This window comes from Mustela lutreola, chromosome 8 (assembly GCF_030435805.1).
Source record: "Mustela lutreola isolate mMusLut2 chromosome 8, mMusLut2.pri, whole genome shotgun sequence".
In the NCBI taxonomy this organism is placed as follows: Eukaryota; Metazoa; Chordata; class Mammalia; order Carnivora; family Mustelidae; genus Mustela; species Mustela lutreola.
The window spans coordinates 3,892,891-3,910,933 of NC_081297.1; the positions used below are offsets into that span (position 1 = coordinate 3,892,891).

The following is an 18,043-nucleotide window of genomic DNA, read 5'->3' on the forward strand; positions in this document are numbered from 1 at the left end:
GCAAACACGTGGAAACTCCGTGGTACTCAAGAGTTCAAGCTTGTCGCGCAGGGTCTGCGTACACTGGCTGTTTGCGTGTCTGCTGCCCCCGGGGTCGTGATGGGGTGCCGTAGAGAGACCCCAAAACTATTTTTCCTGCAGAGCAGCAGCTGGAGTTTGAGGGAAGGTCTTGAGTGGAGATGAGGCTGTTAGGAGAAACCGGAGTCAGGGGGGAGCTCTGCCTCCTCTTCTGTCTCCACGCACCAGTGTGAACAGAGCCGCGTCTCGGCCCCGGCCCGCAGCAGCACAGAGCAGCGTGGGGCCAGGTCGCAAGCCCTCCTGGGCTGTGCAGTCCCCGCCACGCCCGGCGTGCCTCAGGCGTGGTTGCAGCTGGGGTTCCTGACACCAGGCTTTGCCCTGTTTGTGGCCTGGGGCTGCCTGGGTCCCCACATGCGGGGAGGGCAGTTTCCCTGCAGGAGGGCCTCTGAGGAGGGCCTACGAGCTCAGCTCCCCGGACAGAACTCGGGGCGCGGGGCGCATTTCCCGACCACGTCATCCCTGTCCTGCAGGTGGGGAGGTAAGCCTATGGCCCAGGCCGGCTGTCGTTGTATTCAGCAAGGACATAATCTCTGCGTGCAGCCAGGGTACATGCGCAATAGGACATTGCTGCCAGCTTCAAGGTGACAGGTTTCAAGAAAGGGACAAGGGACTTGAGCAACGCACTTGACTCCGCGTACTTGACCCAAATATACGGAGCTGGTGATGACACACGGCTTTGCTGGGAGAATCGTGCCCCCAGGAAGGTGGGGCGCGGCTGCGGGGGACCGGAGGAGGCAGGAACACAGCCCAGTAGTCCCGGGATGTAATAAATCCACTTGTAATTTCTCGGTTCCCACCTGGGGACATGGGCTGGTGGTGTGGGGCGATTTGCGGCTGGCTGCGCAACATCGGAGGTGGCCCTGGGCCGAGACTGGTCCTTCTGTGTGGCTCTGAGACATGCATTTAATCACCAGTGCCGCAGGGCGTTACCTGTGGTCGCATCCTTCAGGGGCCGTGCCCGTTCCCGTTCCCGCCGGCCATCCTTCCTCCCCACAACGCCCCCAGGCCTGGTCCAGGGCCACACGGCCATAGGCAAGTTCTGGTGGCAGCCCTTGGGGGTGCATCGCATGCCCCTGCTCCAAGGCTGTGCACAGTGGTCAGTGGGTCCCGGTGAGGTAGGGCTGAGGCCCTCTGTTCGATTTGGCCATTATTTCCTTAACTGTGTGGCCTCTGCAGACCCCCTTGGGTTTCAGGCCTCATGAACCATGAGCTTAGAACATGTTGGGGTTCCCCTTGGGGAGGGTTGGGGGCCGTAAGGTGGATACCTTGGCTTGTTGGTTGTGGATGTAGCACTGTCAGACTTTCCCAAATATCTTGTCCAGGAACTTGGCCTAGGAAGCAAGCCTCAGGGTACACCCCAAATCCCAGGTGTTCTGTTCTAGAACAGGTGATGATCCTCTCTGAGCATCACAGGTCCTGGGGTTGGGTCTCGGCTCTGCCACCCGCACAGTGACCTTGGGCAATGACCCCACGTTCTTCAGGTCCCTGATGCTGTTGTGAGGACTCAGGGAAGGGACGCGTCCAGGCAGGGCCGTGAGAGGCGTCTGCACACCTGTCCAGGCAAGGCGGCTTATCTTCCCGTGTGCCTGTGGGGAGGACTCGTGTTCTGTGACCCTCAGGAGTATTACGTTTTCTAGATGACATGCGGCTCTGTGGCCATATTCCTGCACTCAAGGACGTGTCCCAGTTGCTCTCAGAGCCGCATTTTTACGTCTCCTAGAGAACATTCCTGACTAGTGATAGTAAGCTCTTCCAAGTAGAGCATGTTTGTGTCTACTGGAAAGCAATCAGCCCAGATGCCCCGGGGGCTCGCGGGGGCTCCAGGCTGCGGCTCTCGGCGTGGGGGTCTGTAACTTGGGATGGGAGAGAGAACGGACTGGCTGAGAATGAGTTCAGGGTGTCGCTGGGTGACGGCTGCCCTGAGCCCGTGGGGACGGCAGGTGTGGGCACAGTGCCAGCAGGGCCTGTCCCCAGCCCCGCACTCTCCCCCGCTCCCCTCTAGCCTCCTGTGCGGGCCCGGGGTTTCTGTGCTCAGATGGGCTCACGGTGGGGTGGTGGGAAGCTCTGGTTTCTGAGGAGATCGGAAGCCTGGCTGGCTGCATAGACGCGCCACGGGGGCGCATCGCTGAGCTCACTGCCTTCTGGGACCAAACGGCCAAGAAGTGTGCCCCCCCCCCACCCTGTCTGGGACTGCCCGGCTGCCCGCCTGCGTCTGGGGCAGCCTACAGGCCCTGCCCGCCCCCTGCCGCCTCCAGCTACGCTCTGGGAGGGCCTTCCCTGGCCAGGATGGGTGGAGACCCAGCTTGTGAAACTAGGTGTTGGTTTCTACCCGGCAAGAGGCCATTCACCTGGGGCAAAGGGCCCGGGATTTGTTTGTTGTTTAAACAGTTTAGGTGTTTGAGGATGTTCATTTTCTGTTTCCCCTAGAACCGTGCCCGGAAAAAAAGACTGAATATCATCATTGTGGCGGAGGGAGCCATAGACACCCAGAACAAGCCCATTACCTCTGAGCAGATCAAGGAGGTGAGTGTGTCCCATTTTGCAATTCTCCTCGGGCGCCAGCCCGGAAAGGGGAGATTTTAACGGCGCTGGCAGCGTTTGCGTTTGGAACATTGTGTTATTATCATGAAAACCCTTTTTGTTCTCCCCGATGGATGGCTTTTTAATGACTCATGACTTTAACAGGGTGAGTCTCCTGCACACACACACACAGACACACAGATGCACACATACATACTACCTTTTTCTGAATCATTTGAGAGTACATTTCAGGAACGATGTTTTTAATTCTTTTTAAATCCATTTTCTGGTTAGGTATTTCTTCTTCATATTACTTCAGACACTGAACCCTCCAATTTTGAGGATGATATTGGACACCCTTTCTTGAAATTTTTGGAATCTTTTCTTGTTGTCTCAAAGTGCAGGAAGGTCAGCCTGCCTTCCTTTTGAATTCACTTAAGCACAGGTAGTGTTACTGCAGCCTATAGAAAATCTAATTGAAAAAAAGCTCCCGGAGGCCCCGGAGCTGCCCTGGCGGTCGGGGAGGCACAGTGGGGTGGACGGGGGTCCCAGCGCCGGGCGCCGGCTGCCCCACCAGGGACCAGGCTCAGGCACTGGGACGCGCAGCCCCGGTGCTCCTGCAGATGAGAGCACTTGTCATGTGGGCACCTGTGCTGCACCCGGCCCCGTGGAGGACCACCCAGGAGGTCCCACTGCTGTGCGGCTCGCTGGAAGGTGCTGGCCTGGCGTGCCAGCCCCGGGGCCGGTGGGATGGGTCAGGCTCTCCAGTGGGGCAGGTGACTGCGCGTGTTCCAGACGGAACGCTGGGGAGACAGACCGACAGACGGGCAGGCTCCGGGTGAAGCCGTCTCCCACCCCACAGGACGCTGTCAGCCAGGCTTTGCAGCATGGCTTCCCTGTCGTGCTCTCTCCTCCTCCCCTGACCAGCTGAGCACCTGACCTCGAGGCCTGGGGCGCTGTGGGTGAAGGCGCTTGGCCAGTAGTGAAAGAAGGAATAGGGCAACGGTTTTCTTCCCCACGTAAGCACATCGAGAGTGACCACAGGCCCGCAGAGCAAGGCCCACAGGCTTCACGTCCCGCCCGCCCCACCCCAGTGTTTTCAGAGAGGAGGAGCTGAGGTCCGGCGAGGACTGGGGCCTGACCCCGCAGCCTGCAGGGCACTCGTGGGGCCAGCCCGCGGGGATGCCGTGGTTGACCACGGTGTGCTTTTCAGATACAGCCGTGCCCCCTGACGTGGCTCAGGGAAACGTCTATATTCCTGTACAACACCCGAGATGCCGTGTCCTTTTTTTAAAATCGTGTTATTTAGGTTCATTGACGAGGCAGGAGAGACAGGTTTTATGTGGTAACAAGAGCGTTCTTTCACAGAAACAAACTTCAGCCCACTGGTCAATGAAGCATCCTTTTAGAAAGTGAAATTTAGGGGCGCCTGGGTGGCTCAGTTGGTTAAGCAGCTGCCTTCGGCTCAGGTCATGATCCTGGCGTCCTGGGATCGAGTCCCACATCGGGCTCCTTGCTCCGCAGGGAGCCTGCTTCTCCCTCTGACTCTGCCTGCCTCTCTGTCTGCCTGTGCTCACTCTCGCTCTCTCTCTCTCTGACTAAATAAATCAAAAAAAAAAAAAAAAAAAGAAAGTGAAATTTAGACACTAGGATTTTTTTCCATGTCGGTGTGAAGCAGGAGTAGCTGAGACCCAGGGATGCCAGTGCCCAGGACGCAGGGACCCCCGGGTTAACCTGCTGTGTCTCCTGCAGCTCGTGGTCAAGCAGCTGGGGTACGACACGCGGGTGACCATCCTGGGACACGTGCAGAGAGGCGGGACTCCTTCGGCCTTTGACCGGATCTTGGTGAGTGAGGAGGGAGGTGGTCAGGTGCTGCTTTCGCCCGGGCAGAGTGTGGTTGGCCCGTCCTGGACATGCTAACCGGGCTCGGCCCCCAGTCGCACAGATGTGGGAGACCCCAGACCTGGGGGGCCGAGGGTGACAGCGACCCCAGGGAACAGAGCCCACGGGCACGTGTCTGGAGGCAGGCCCTGGTGAGGCCCTCTCACCGTTTCCCTCACTGCCCCTGGCCAGCCACTTGCTAGTGGGGTCGGAATCTCCTCGCTGGAGGCGGGTGGAAGGTTAGTAGCTCTCTGGGCCCCAGACCTGGAGGCCAGGAGGCAGGTTGGGTCCCTCTGAACACCGTGAGGCTGGTCTCTGCTCGGGGACGCATCTGCTGGGGGCACTGTTCATGCCTCGGCACAGCCCGGGGCCAGGCGGGGGCGCATGGTGCCTCGGCCTCGGACCTTGTCTCTGACCTCCGTGACTCTCATTTCCAGGCCAGTCGCATGGGGGTGGAGGCCGTGGTCGCCCTTCTCCAGGCCACCCCGGAAACCCCGGCCTGCGTGGTGTCGCTGAGCGGGAACCAGGCCGTGCGGCTGCCCCTGGTGGAGTGCGTGCAGATGGTGAGTTCCGGCTCCCTGGTTAGTCCAACACGGGCTTCTGGGAGCTTCCCCAGGGCCAAGCTGCTGCCCGCAGGGAAGGCAGGGGGCTCTGAGGTCATCGGTCTGGGGCATGGGACGTAACCTCCGCTACGCTGAGAGAGGGAGTATGTGCAGACGATGACGACGTGTAGAAACGCGGGTCTGTGGGGACTCCGGGGAGGGCGTCCCGGGGGGAGGGCATGGGGTCTCAAGTGCTCCGATCTCCGTGTCCCTGCCCTGCTGTCCCTCAGCATCTTCTGACCGGAGGGCTGGCCGTGGGGCGGCTACGGCAGGTAGCATCCTGGCGTGCCCCGGCCTCCTTCAGGCCCCTGGACGCAGGGACGGGTTCGGTTTCCCAGGTCATCGGGCACAGCGAGCGGCACTAGAGGCCGTGCCTGTCGTTCTCCGGAGCCTGCCCGTGACCGTCCCTTCCGGGCCTTTCTGGCAGCTCTGAGGGGATGTGTTGTGTCACCTAGACAGGGACGTGATTACATGCAGGGACGTGTTGAACTAGCCACAGAAGCACACTTCCCAGAAGCCCCTGGGAGTGAGCAGATGTGTGTGCGCGAGTATGCGAGGCTGCGTGTGTGTCACCTGCTTTCTGGCAAGGGCCTGGCCCAGTCCTGTCACCCCCGACGGCAGTGGGGATCAGAGGGGGCTGAGGTTCACAGAGGGACTAACTTACCAAGATCCCCAGGTTGAGAGGGGCGGGCCGCTTCCTCGGGGACCTGTTCCCCCCACTGCCACCCTCCCCGCGGTGACCCCCTCCCCCGAGAGGCTGGTTCTGTCGTGCTTCTTTGTCGTCAGAATCAGATCAGGAGTTGCTCAGAAGGCTGTGTCCATCGGAGAGCCTGGTTTCGCTCTGGCTTTGCTCTCCTGGGGATCTCAGGGTCCCCCTCTCCGGGATCGCCGGCCGACCCCCAGCAGTTGTTACCGAGCTGCCTGAGCTGGGCAGGCCCGGGCGTGTCCCCTGCAGCTGGCTGCTGCCCGCAGTGGCAAGTGACTTGCCGAGCTTGGGCTGCCAGCCGGGAGGGTGGGGACGACCGGGTTGAGTCGCAGGAGCCGCCAGGTGTGGCAGCCATCATCGTCCACAGACGTGGGCGTTTTGACATGTTCTCTTCTCCTTGTTTGTTTGAAGACCCAGGACGTGCAGAAGGCCATGGACGAGAGGAGATTTAAGGATGCTGTGCAGCTCCGCGGGAGGTGACTGTCGGGAGCGCTCTGCCTCCCCAGGGCTGGTGTGGGACATGCTCCAGGGCTGTGCTCCTTCTGTCCCAGCGGACGAAGTCGGAAGCTGAGACAGGCTGCAGGGCGCCACTGGGCAGCTCCAGGGCCTTGAGGGGCAGTTGGGGGACCAGCTGGTGTGTGGTCTGCTTTCCGGCAGGCCAGGTGCTGGAGAACTTCGGGAGGGGCAGATGGAAAGTGGGGTGCCGCCGGCAGGACACCGGAGCACGTGAAAGACCAGGTTTCTCAGCAGGCGGCCTAGTAGCTGGAGATACCGGGGCCTCGGGGATGCGGGGTGACCCCAGGGCTGCCTGCTTGCCCCAAGGGCTCCGAGCAGGGGTGCGCGAACTGTCCACGTCCCGCACAGGCCTTCTCCCAGGGCCTTCCCTCAAGCTCCATGCGCCCTCTGACCTCCGCCCGATGGCCCCCTTTCCTTCCAGGAGCTTCGAGACCAATCTGAACACCTACAAGCGGCTCGCCATCAAGTTGCCGGACGATCAGATTGTGAAGGTTGGTGACGCTGTGTGAGGAGTGCTAGAAAATGCAAAGTGCAGTATTTTCCCTAACCTTCAGATATGAGAGCTGGGATCAGTGTGGAAGAGTAATTTTCATTATAGTGAAAATATTGGTCAAATGAATTTCTTCACTTGCCATTTGCATATTTGTTGCTTTCTAATTAAAGAAGTTGGTTGTTTTAAGATATCCTGGAAAAAAAAACAAAAAGAGCCAGCCCCGCGTTCCCCGTGGACCCTGCCCCGGGGCTGAGCGCCTGCCCCGCGCTCACAGCTGCCCCCCGCTGTCTCGCAGAGCAACTGTAACGTGGCGGTCATAAACGTGGGGGCGCCCGCAGCCGGGATGAACGCCGCCGTGCGCTCCGCCGTGCGCGTGGGCATCGCCGATGGACACAAGATGCTCGCCATCTACGACGGCTTCGAGGGCTTCGCCAAAGGCCAGGTGAGTCCCTGGGGGACGTCGTTGGGAGATGGAGGACCGGCCAAGGCTGCAAACCTAGGGCTCTGTCCTCTGGTGAATGCAGACGCTGCTCTGCAGGACGACTTCTGCTCTCGATCCGCCCCGGGGTATGCGCCCTGGGCGCTGCAGGACGCTCCGTGTGGAGCGCACCTCCGGGGTTCCTCGGGCTGCAGGCCGTGTGGCCGGTGGGGCCCGTGGGAGCCGGCCTTAGGAGGGAAGGGGGCGGGTGTGTGCCTCCCAGAGGCTGTTGTGCTGTGGGAGTGGGACGCAGCCAGCAAGCACTTGGAGGGAAGCTTTGCTGAAAGGAGTGAACAGACACTGAGTGCTTACTGTGCACACTGAGTACTCCGAGGAGAGCTGCAGACCTGAGATATTAGCCCATTGTCCTTATTTAGAAACTGAGGCATGGAGACACGGATCAGCATGACCGAGGTCACATGCTGCAGGAGTTGAGATAATGTGGCTGAGGCTGTAGTGTGCCCCGCGGGACAGTATTTATTGACCTGATCACCCCAAAACGTACTGAGTTCTTACCCTGGGGAAGCCAGCTGGTGTGGAAAGCAGAGCTGCCCTCTGCCAGCTTGTAGCTTGGGGAGGGAGAAGATGGTGAGTGGGGGGCGGGGAGGCACAGGATGGGGCACGTTGGGCCGGGACCAGCGCTGCACAGATGCCCAGAGGAGGGGTCTGCCCGGGACCCTAGAGACACACGCCCCTGGGGAGGGAGTCTCAGACTGGGGACGGAGGCGCTGAACCAGTGCCGGCAAGGACGTGCCGGCTGGGCGAGGACAGGGCCAGGCCCAGAGGGGCTCGGGACGGCGGGCTCACGTGGCCGCTGCCTCAGCAGAGCAGGGGAAGGGAAGGGGGTGGGCCACGTGGCTTGCAGGTGATTGGAAGGAACTTAGGTTTTGCTCAGAGAAGACAGGAGGGGTTTGAAGAAGCAGGACGGGTCCTGTGGATGGGTGACCAGAGGCCCTGGGGGGGGGGGTGTCCTGGGAGCTGGCAGGGGTGTGCTCGGGGTCTTTAAGAAGCACGGGCTGAGGGGCGCCTGGGTGGCTCAGTGGGTTAAAGCCTCTGCCTTTGGCTCAGGTCGTGATCCCAGGGTCCTGGGATCAAGCCCTGCATCGGGCTCTGTACTCCGTGGGGAGCCTGCTTCTCTTTCTCTCTCTCTGCCTACTTGTGATCTCTCTCTCTCTCTGTCAAATAAATAAATAAAAAATCTTAAAAAAAAGAAGAAGCATAGGCTGGAGACCGGAATTGGGGAGGGATCAGTGTGCGTGGACCAGACCACACTCTTAGTACCGGGGAGGGGGCCAGCCCAGGAGACGGCCTGTGTGCCTGCCTCTAGCTGGCCTCACCTGCATTCTTGAGATTTCTTTCAATTTTTAATTAAAGAAGTTTTCTTTTGTATCAACTGAGAAAAACAGTATCTGTCTTTCTTTCATTCCCATGGGTAGGGCATGGCCAGCTGAGGTCTGGATCTGATCTGCACGGTGGGCATAGGCGGCGGGAGGGCCGGGGTGAGGTGTCCAGGGTTTGGGGTTCACCCCGGGACCCACCTGACCCGCTCAGGGACACGACGGGGACGGCTTCCGAGGGCCTCGCCGGCCCCTGGGGAGGTGCCCCTGCAGAGCGTGCGGACCTGGGAGCCCTCTGTCCGCACAGCTCACCCCTTGTTTGTCGCCCCGTTGGACTGTCTGCACGCCAGATAAAGGAGATCGGCTGGGGGGACGTCGGAGGCTGGACCGGCCAAGGAGGCTCCATTCTTGGGACCAAACGGTAATTTCCCCGTCCCTGTTCTGACCAGTTCTTAGGAAGGGGACGGGCTCCCATCCTAGGCAAGCAGCCGGGGCTGAAGCTGCTGCTTTTCACTCTGGGGAAGGGACCCTGAAGGCAGCTGGCGCTGACTCACGGGCCAGCCCCCTCCTCCCCATCAGGGACCCGGGTCGTGCTCTGGGGGACCCCGAGATTTGCCCTGCAGCAGAGGCGAGGCACGAGACTCGGGGACTGCTGTTGCAGTGTCCTTGATCGCCGCTGATGCACAGAGCCCCATGGTGGCTGCAGGCGGGCCCTGCGGAGCCCACGGCTTCTCCACTGTGGGTCGCTGCCCACCCCCGCTGCTGGGGACGCTGGGGCTCCTGGTCCACCTGTGTGCCCCGGGCCCCTTCCGATCGGCTGTAACACGCACGTGCTTGTGCTTTTGAGCTCAGGGTTGCTCCAAGGTGGTGGCTGTGCTCCAGAAGCCGGGGGGACCCTGTCGTTGCCACCGAGCCCCCTGGTTTTGCCCCGACCACCCAGCCCCGGGCAGTTTTGTCCTGAGAATTCTTATAAATGTACTGAAAGCACAAGCATCTTGTCCGCAAGGAGGCAGGACAAGCATCTTGTCCGCAAGGGCGGGGGTCGGCGGCTCTGTGGCCGCGGCTGGGCCAGCGGTCATGCCTCTGGTCCTCCACGCTGGCCCGGCCATGGGCTCCAGGTGATAAGACAGGAGAGTCGCCAGCAGGAGCACGTGTGGCGTTACTGAGAGCAGGGCTGGGTGAGCTGCGCCCGCAGGGCTTCCGGTGTCAGGAAAACTCACAAGCGTTGACAGAGCGTTTCCCTGGGGAGGCGTCAGGAGCCTCTTGGGGTCCAGGCACAGCACAGCGAGCGTCCCTTCCTGTGTGCGGTGTTCAGTTTTGTTTTAAATACACTCCCTGGAGCCTTGCTTCCCCAGCTCTGCCGTCCAGCGGGGTGCGGCTCGTGGGGGTCGCGGGGCTCCCCGGGTGCTGGCGGGGGTGTCGCCTGTGGTGCGGGATCTGCCCGGCCACACCTGTGCCCTGGCCTATCTCTAGCACGCTGCCCGGGAAGTCTTTGGAGGATATCGCTGTGCAGATGCGGACACACAGTATCAACGCCCTGCTCATCATCGGGGGATTCGAGGTGCGTCCCTGGCCTGGGGCGCCTGCCGGCGCTGTGGGGGGGTGAGCGTGGGCGGGCTTCGGCGGCCCAGTGCAGTGGGTGAGGGGGGGTAACCCCTGGGCCTGGGGGCCGCAGGAGCAGCCGAGTCGGGAGCAGGGCCCCCCACCTGGGACGCGTGCGTCTCCCGTCTGCACAGGTGGTCGTCTCTCTCGAATTCGAGGCCCGTGGGCCACCAGCAGGCAGGGTGGTCACGTGACCCCACCACTTGCGGTTGCACGTTGGACCGCAGACCTTAACTGTTTCTATTCAACCATGATCGGTCCCCTCCTGACCTCTCCGCTTGCTTTAGAGAAAATGTAAGGGCCTCAGACAATGAGACGCGTGCCCCCAGGAGATGCGGTGACCCTCCCGCCTGACCTGTCTGGTGACCCTCACGCCTTCATGTTCCTAACGGCCCTCTGCTCCCCTCCCCCACACCTGCACGCTGCCTGACAGGCCTACCTGGGACTGCTGGAGCTGTCGGCTGCCCGGGACAGGTACGAGGAGCTCTGTGTCCCTATGGTCATGGTCCCTGCCACTGTCTCCAACAATGTGCCAGGCTCCGATTTCAGCATCGGCGCGGACACAGCGCTCAACACCATCACCGACGTAAGTCCGTGTGGCCGGCAGAGCAGGTGCAGCAGACGCTAACGCGGGGGCGCTGGCCCGCTTTTATCTGCCACGCACTAGAGACAGCAGTGAGACCCCGGCTTGTTTCCCCAGAAATGCCTTTTTTTTTTTTTTCCTTTTTTTCCTTAAGCCTGACTGTCTCTGATCCGATGCCCAGAGTGGTTTCAGCACCGGAGCTCCGCTGCGGCCAGCCCTCGAGTGACCGGGAGCGTCTGAGGCTCCCCTAGTTGTGGGCTAGGATTTTGTGATTCGGCTAATTATTAAAGCTAGGTGGTGGTTTTTGTGGTTTTTGTTTTTGTATTTTGGCTGGACCAAATTGACTTCAGCTTCATAACATCCTTTATTAATTTTTTGTGATTATTTTATTATTTGAGAGAGAGCGACAGTTAGTGAGAGCGAGCCCAAGCAAGGGGGCAGCAGGCTTCATGCTGAGCAGGGAGCCCGACGTGGGGTTTGGCCCCAGGACCCCAGGACCCCCACCTGGGACGCGTGACCCCCACCCAGGACCCCAGGACCCCCACCTGAGCCGAAGACCGATGCTTAAGGACTGAGCCCCCCTGGGAAGCCTTGGATCATAATTTATTATGACAAATCCTGGGTCTGATGCCCCCGAATGGATGAGCATAGAACCTGAGCTTGAGGCTTCTGTAATTTTGTGCACGGACCTGAATCCGCCAGTGGCCTCCGTCCCCCCCGTGGCCCCCGCCGCTGGCACCGTTCTCCCCACGGTAACTCGGGGACCCTCACTCACACCTGAGAAGTCAGTGATGCCATGCTGGCTGTTTTGCCGAAAAGCAGTAGCGAAAACAGAGACACCCCCGTGTTCCCCGGTGTGTGGTCACGCCGGGCACGTGGCGTGGGAGCTCACAGCGCGGCGACGAGCAGAACGCGCTCCTCCTCCTTTTGAATCTGGCGTCCGCAGTTCTTCAGTAAATCCTCCAGTCTTTATCTTCCCTGGGAGGACACAGATCCCAAGAGTGTTTTTCTAGGATTCTTTTTCTTAACCCCTGGGATCACGTTTGTCTCTAGTGCTGGCACATAAAAGAGAAGCTTTTTAAATAACATTCAGGCGGTAAGTAATGCTTTAGCACTTTGCTTTTTTGTGTTTTGTTTTGTTTTGCTTTTCTGAGCTGCTTCACCGTTCTGTGGTTTCTTTACTAAAAAGCCCTGCCCTGTGTCTCCCGTGCGTCCACGCCGGAGCGCCCTGTTCACACCACTAACCTGTCTCCGGGCCATCGCGCCCGCTGTCCTGGTGACTGTTGCTCCTGCTTTGCCTGCTGGGAACCAGTTCCGCCCCTGCTGAGGCTCCCGCCTTCTGTAGGAGGGCCACTGTCCCTCCCTGTGTGTGACCGCCGTCCGCGCTTTCCTGCTGTTTCTCTGTCCTTGGCTGGAGTCCACATCTGCTTACGCTCGGTGGAAGGAACCGCAAGTTCATGTTTCCTAACTGTCACCGGCTTGGAGCCCTCCGGGGGTTGGGGGAGGGGGTACTCGGGAGTCGGTGGCGGTGGGACGGGCCTCGGTAGGTGTTGGTTTCCCTGTGACATCCGGTGTGTGCTCTGTGGCACGAAGCCAGGGGTCTCCCGCTTTAGAGTTCCAGGATCCTCTGCTTGAAAACATGGTTTCCAGGTTATCAAGATTAGATAGAAAAATACATACAGAAACTCTAAATGGTCCACCTTGCTGCCCTGGAGTGGTTTGGAAATTGGGCAAATGATCTTTTAAATTGGGTTTCTCACCTGAGTTTCTTCAAGCCAGTTGCCCAGTTACCAGGTGTCAGCTTCATGTCCAGTCTGGTCCAGGCCCGCGCTCGCAGGGGAGAAGGTGCACACGTGTGCTGAGGCCCCGGCCTGTGGGTGGGCTCGCGGGCACCAGGGCCCTGTCCTGGCCTGTGACCCATGGTGAGCTGGATGTCCAGCGGGACCTGTGTAGGAGCCTCGACGCCCACTCCTGCTCCTGCTGGTCATGTCCTGGTTGGGACCCAGGCACGGGCAGGGTGTGTGGAGTGGCTGGGTTTTGTACAGAGTGGTGTTTCTGTAAGCTGGAGTGAAACCGTGTGGAGTTTGGATCTGGGTTGGAACCCGGCGGGGCTGGCCGCACAGAGGGAGCAGCCGGCTGGAAAGGTGCGGACAGGGCTCTGGGGCCGGCTCAGGGCGCCCTGCCTTGCTCTGGATGGGCTCCAGAGGGACTGAGCGCCAGACTAAGCTCCATGCAGGTGTGCGCCCGTCACCCAGGAGCTCCTGCCCACGTGGGCCAGCTGTGGGCCCGTGGCCTCCTGTCCAGGAGCGCTGGCTGCCCCGAGTGCCTCTTGTCCTGGGATTCTGCCCCCTGGGTGCGTCAGTAATGCCTAGCCGTGGTTTTGGTCGCCAGAACGGGCTGTGGGGGTGCCACTGGTGCTTGGTGGGTAGAGGCCCGACTGCTGCTGACCCCCACGACCTCAGCATGGCCCTGCTGCAGGGAGCCATCGGTCCCAGTGTCTGCAGGGCCCAGGCCTCTGGGCGTGTCATGATCTTGGGCACTTCGGTCACTGTCCTCACAGTTGATGTCCTCCGGGTTTGCGAGGGTGCTCGGCTTACTGGGGCATCCCTCAGACAGACCTCTGCACAGCTCGTGCTTCCTGGAGGCTGCGGTGACTCCCAGGCCTCTCCGAGCGGGGGCTCAGAAAGCCATCCCACCACGGCTGCGCGGCTCGTGAGGGGCTGTGTTTGCATCCCCAGAACTGGCGCCCTGGACATCCCCATCCGATCTGAGCCTCGTGGTGCTGTGCGGGCCAGGAAGGTGGCCGCCATGAGTTAGGAGCACGAGATGCGAGTAGGGTTATTTCCCCACAAAGGGTCCCGTCTTTCTCGGCGATAGTGCGGGGCTGCTGTGTTGTCAATTCCGTGCACGCGGAGCCCAAAGCAGAAGTCTGCCTTGGTCCCCAGACCTGGGAACAGATATCCGTTCCAGCCGGGGCTCCCTCTCCTGGCAGGGCTGTCCCCTGTCCTTGCTGGAGGCTCCCGGTCGTTTTCCTGGAGATGGAGCAGAAAAAGCGGAGTGACAGGAACCAGAACGCAGACAGTTCTTGTGGTTGTGGGATGCCGGGTTTAGGGATGCTCACCACCCTCCTGGCTTCCAAGCCCACCCTGTGACTCCGGGACAGCCGGCTGCACACCTGCCCACACTAGCACTACACGCGGGGCCCTGATCTGGCCTTGGGGCGGAAAAGCAGGGTCCGTGCAGGGATGGGGGCAGGCTGAGGTGGAGAAGGGTGAACGCAGAGCTGCCTCCTGCCTCCTGCCTCCTGGCTGCTCCCTGGACTAACCTGCCACAGGTCCAGCATCCACAGGACCCGATGTGTTTTAGGGAAGCACGAGGCCATGGAGAGCATCCGCCTCTCCGGGAAGCCTGCCCCACCCCCGCCATCCCAGTGTGCTCCTGCCGCAGTGCACGGTGATCACCTTGGGGAAAAGCACAGCCTGTGTGGGCGTCCGTGTGCCCGTGGGTGGTCTCTTAAACCACCCGGCCATCCGGCGAGCCTGGTGGGCTCGGGGCTGGCAGATGAGGGGCCTGTGCCACTGACAAACACTGGATTAACAGGCAGCGACCTCAGACCTCCGCCCACGAGCCTGCGAACAGTCCCTCTGACCTCAGAGGCAGACTCTTCAGCTTGGGGTCCCCGAGCAGCCGTGGGGCTCTGGCTGCTCCCGGCTGCTGTGTCAGTCCTGGGAAGGACTTGGGGAAGAGCAGAGGCGCGACTGGCTAGGCTCCCCAGCCCAGTGCTTGTCACCCTGCCAGCTGCCTTTCATGCCGGTGCTGGGGTCCTTGCCGAGGCCAGACTGCAGGCCCCTGTGCCCCCGTGGACCGCACAGAGCTGCCAGGCTGGCCTGGCCCCTGATAAAGCCCCCCACGTCCCACCACCATTTGGCCTCCCTCGCTGCCTCCGAGCTACCGAGGAGGGAAGGCTGTCCATCCACTAACACGCCAGCTTCTCTGGCTCCTGCTTTGCCACCTGCCGGCTTGCAGACCCTCCTCCTGGAGGCCTGTGCCCCGCGGCTGTGTCCCCACTCCCGCAGCTCCCTTCTGCAGTCCTGGAGCTCCCACGCCCCGGGCCCCGTGGACACAGCTCACAGGGGGTGCTGGGGACGCCCCGCTGACCGCTTGCACTGCTGCTTCAGGCTTTCGAGAGTGCTGTTCTGCTCTCCGACTTGCGGGACCACCACCCGGAGTTTTGCATTCCCATTTGCATCCTGCCGACCACCATTAGCAACAATGTCCCGGGCACAGACGTGAGCCTGGGCTCGGACACGGGCCTCAATGTCGTGGTGGAGGTAAGAGGCCCCGTGGCTCCATCAGGCGGACCTGGGCAGGGGGTTTCTCTTCCGCTCTCGCGGGCGCAGAGGAGGAGCCCACCCGGTGCTGCAGAAGGCGCGAGCCGCAGTGAGGGTTCCTTCTGGGTTGGTCAGTGGGAGCTCGTGGCGTAGCTGGGACGGGGCTGGTCCTCGAGCGCTTCGGGTGAGGTTTGTTCTTGCACACCCCAAAGCAGGATGCCCTAGTCTCTCGTGGGCTGTGCCCCGTAGGCTCGCGCTCGCGCTCGGGGGACAGCCAGCCCGCCGTGGTGTGTGAGGAGGGCTCAGCGCAAGTCTGGAGGGCGTGCGTGCAGCGATTCGGGGCCTGGGAGTGGGAACACTCCAGGGGAGAGCAGGCACATCTGTGGCTTGCACATGCCCTTGGTTGTGCAGGGGGAGGCTCTGCTCCTAGAAAGGGGCTCCCGTCCTTGGGGATCCAGCAGGCCCCGCCCTGGGCCCCATCTGGTGTGTGGGTACCAGACATCGGTACCGTGGGGACGGACTGCTGTGGGGCGTGGTCCCCCCACAGGAGGAGGGCAGGTGGCCAGGGGAGGGCCATGTTCTTGACCTAATTCTCTCAGAACATCCCCGTCGTGGGGGCGAACCTGGCAGCAAGACTGTGTCCTCCCGTCCAGGACCGGGGCTCTCGTCTTCACCCTGTTCTGAGCGCCTCCTTATGTTTTCAAACAATTTGTTTGAAAACACGTGTGACGAGATGTTAGCCGCGATGGGACTGTAACCCCAGGTTTCGAGGCGAGTGGGACTGCAGCCCGGGACTGCTGGGAGAAGGTCTGGCTGCCGCGGCAGGGCGTCTGGGTTTGGGAGGGGACCCTCCCCCCGTGAAGGGGGCCGGTGTGGGGACGTCCACACTCCTGATTCCTCCCTGTCCCCCGACCTGTGCCCCCAGCGCGGGGTGGGGCTGCCTTCTGTACTGAAGCTTTGTCGGTGCTGGTTTTAGTGACCGCAGGGGCGCGGCTGCTGGATTAGGAGCTGGTGCGTCTGGCGGCCGCCGTCCCCCGGTCCTCTCTCCCGGGAGCAGGACAGAGGCTGCAGCTGGTGCCCGCAGTGGGCCGGCCAGGGAGAGGCTCGGATGCGTACTTAGACGTTATCTCAGGGCCGGGCCCGCAAATCAGGATCAGAGTGGTCGTCCGGGACAGGGCCAGGTGGGGACGCTGTGGTCCCGGGAGCGTGCACGGGGTCTGCGCTGTTGAGGCCGCGGGAAGGCGGCGGACGGGAGTGTGTGCTGTGTCAGCTCTGAGCTTGTGTCCCGAGGCTGACCCGTGGCAGGCGTTTCCTTAGGAGGCCCGCTGTGTGAGCGTCTGGAAGACTCCTGAGGGCTCTGTCCAGGAGCCCTGTCCAGCTTGAGAGCTGCCCTCACGGGGTGTCGTGTTTGGGGTTAGACTGAGGAGGAGCAGGACCCAGATGTCACAGGGAGCCTTTCAGAAGCAGCCCACCCACCAGACGGGGCCCACGGCCCACGAGGCCGCATGGGCAGCTCCAGCGAGCCGGCCCAGCCCCCCGGTGGGCATGTCAGGATACAGGGATGGTGAGCACAGCCGCAAGGGCCGGGGGCACCGGGGACCACAGTCTCTGTCCCCGTGTCCCAGCCCTGGCCGCCCCTACGGTGGTGGAATGACCTGTGTCCTCCTGTGGCCAGACGTGTGACCGCATCAAACAGTCGGCCAGCGGGACCAAGCGCCGCGTGTTCATCATCGAGACCATGGGGGGCTACTGCGGCTACCTGGCCAACATGGGGGGGCTCGCTGCCGGAGCTGATGCCGCCTACATTTTTGAGGAGCCGTTCGACATCCGAGACCTGCAGGTACGTCCCTGCCGCGGGGCCCCTGGGTGACACGGCTGTCGGTGCTGCTGTGCGGTCGCATGCGTGGTGGTTGGCTCCGAGGGGAGTGTGACTGGTTGTCAGGACACCAGATTCTACACGTGCTTTTGGGGACCCTCACTGGGTCAAGGGGCATGAGCGACGCCCAGCTCCTTGTGGGTGTCCGCGCGGGAGGGTCACGGGAGCACGTGCTCCCTGGAGCGCCGAGGCCTCCCTGCCGCAAAGGCCGGGTGTGTCGGGGGAGTGCACGGGCCCAGCGCTCGCCGGGCTGGCGGGACCGGGACGGCGGGCTTAAGGCACTAAGAACAAAATAGAACCTGCGTTCTGATTGCATGCTTCCTTTAGAGGTTTTTTTAAAAAAAAATTAACAGAATGTATTTTTTAGAGCAGTTTCAGGGTGAGGACAGAGGTCCCCTGCACGCCTGCCCCACACCCAGCAACACTCCCGCCAAGGCGGGACCGTTGTCAGAACAGACCCCCCTCCCCCGACACTAACGTGTGACCCGCACCTGGGACCACAACTGACATCAGGGTTCACCTGGGGAACCTAAGTTTGAGATGCACTTTCCGAATTGGCCAAGGTTCCCTCGGGCCCCAGCTTTATCGGGGGCGAGTGGCAAGTGCGGGGGAGTCGGGCTGTACACCCGCCTTGGGGCAGGAGGAGGCGGGCACTGGATAAGGTCAGGCCTTAGGAAGACAGACACAACTCAGACGAAAGTACAGGTAAAACTGTATTTGTGCTGCAGAAGTGAGCACAGGAACCTTAAAGTCTTTGTTTCTGGACCCCACGAATGAAGCAGAGACCCGCTTGATGATTTCACTTGTTATCAGACTTAACCTGGGAATTTCTTCACACCGTGGATCTGACCATCTGTCCTTCAGAAGCCACCAGAAGGCAGGGCTCGGTGTGCACACGTCTCCGCCCCAGCACACGGGCAGCCACTGGGAGGACAGATTTGCTCACACACACACACCTCCTTCCCGTGCACGTTTTCTGTGCTCAGGATCCAGAATCCCTTTCTGTACAAACTTTGTACCCAAGTGCAAGGCTAGAAAAG

At 61.4% G+C, this 18,043-nt stretch overlaps 1 protein-coding gene across 3 annotated transcripts in view; it reads left to right on the forward strand.

Moving 5' to 3' along the window:
- Nucleotides 1–18,043, forward strand: part of PFKP (phosphofructokinase, platelet) — a 52,123-nt gene that overhangs the window by 26,934 nt on the left and 7,146 nt on the right. The window contains exons 8-18 of one of the 3 annotated variants that reach the window (XM_059183690.1): nt 2,506–2,601; nt 4,351–4,443; nt 4,917–5,042; nt 6,199–6,263; nt 6,725–6,794; nt 7,092–7,238; nt 8,962–9,032; nt 10,085–10,172; nt 10,647–10,799; nt 14,975–15,127; nt 16,803–16,967. In XM_059183690.1, coding sequence (XP_059039673.1) covers nt 2,506–2,601; nt 4,351–4,443; nt 4,917–5,042; nt 6,199–6,263; nt 6,725–6,794; nt 7,092–7,238; nt 8,962–9,032; nt 10,085–10,172; nt 10,647–10,799; nt 14,975–15,127; nt 16,803–16,967 — 1,227 coding nt within the window. The remainder of the gene's footprint in view (nt 1–2,505; nt 2,602–4,350; nt 4,444–4,916; nt 5,043–6,198; nt 6,264–6,724; nt 6,795–7,091; nt 7,239–8,961; nt 9,033–10,084; nt 10,173–10,646; nt 10,800–14,974; nt 15,128–16,802; nt 16,968–18,043) is intronic. The other 2 variants (XM_059183692.1, XM_059183691.1) reach the window with 2 other exon arrangements.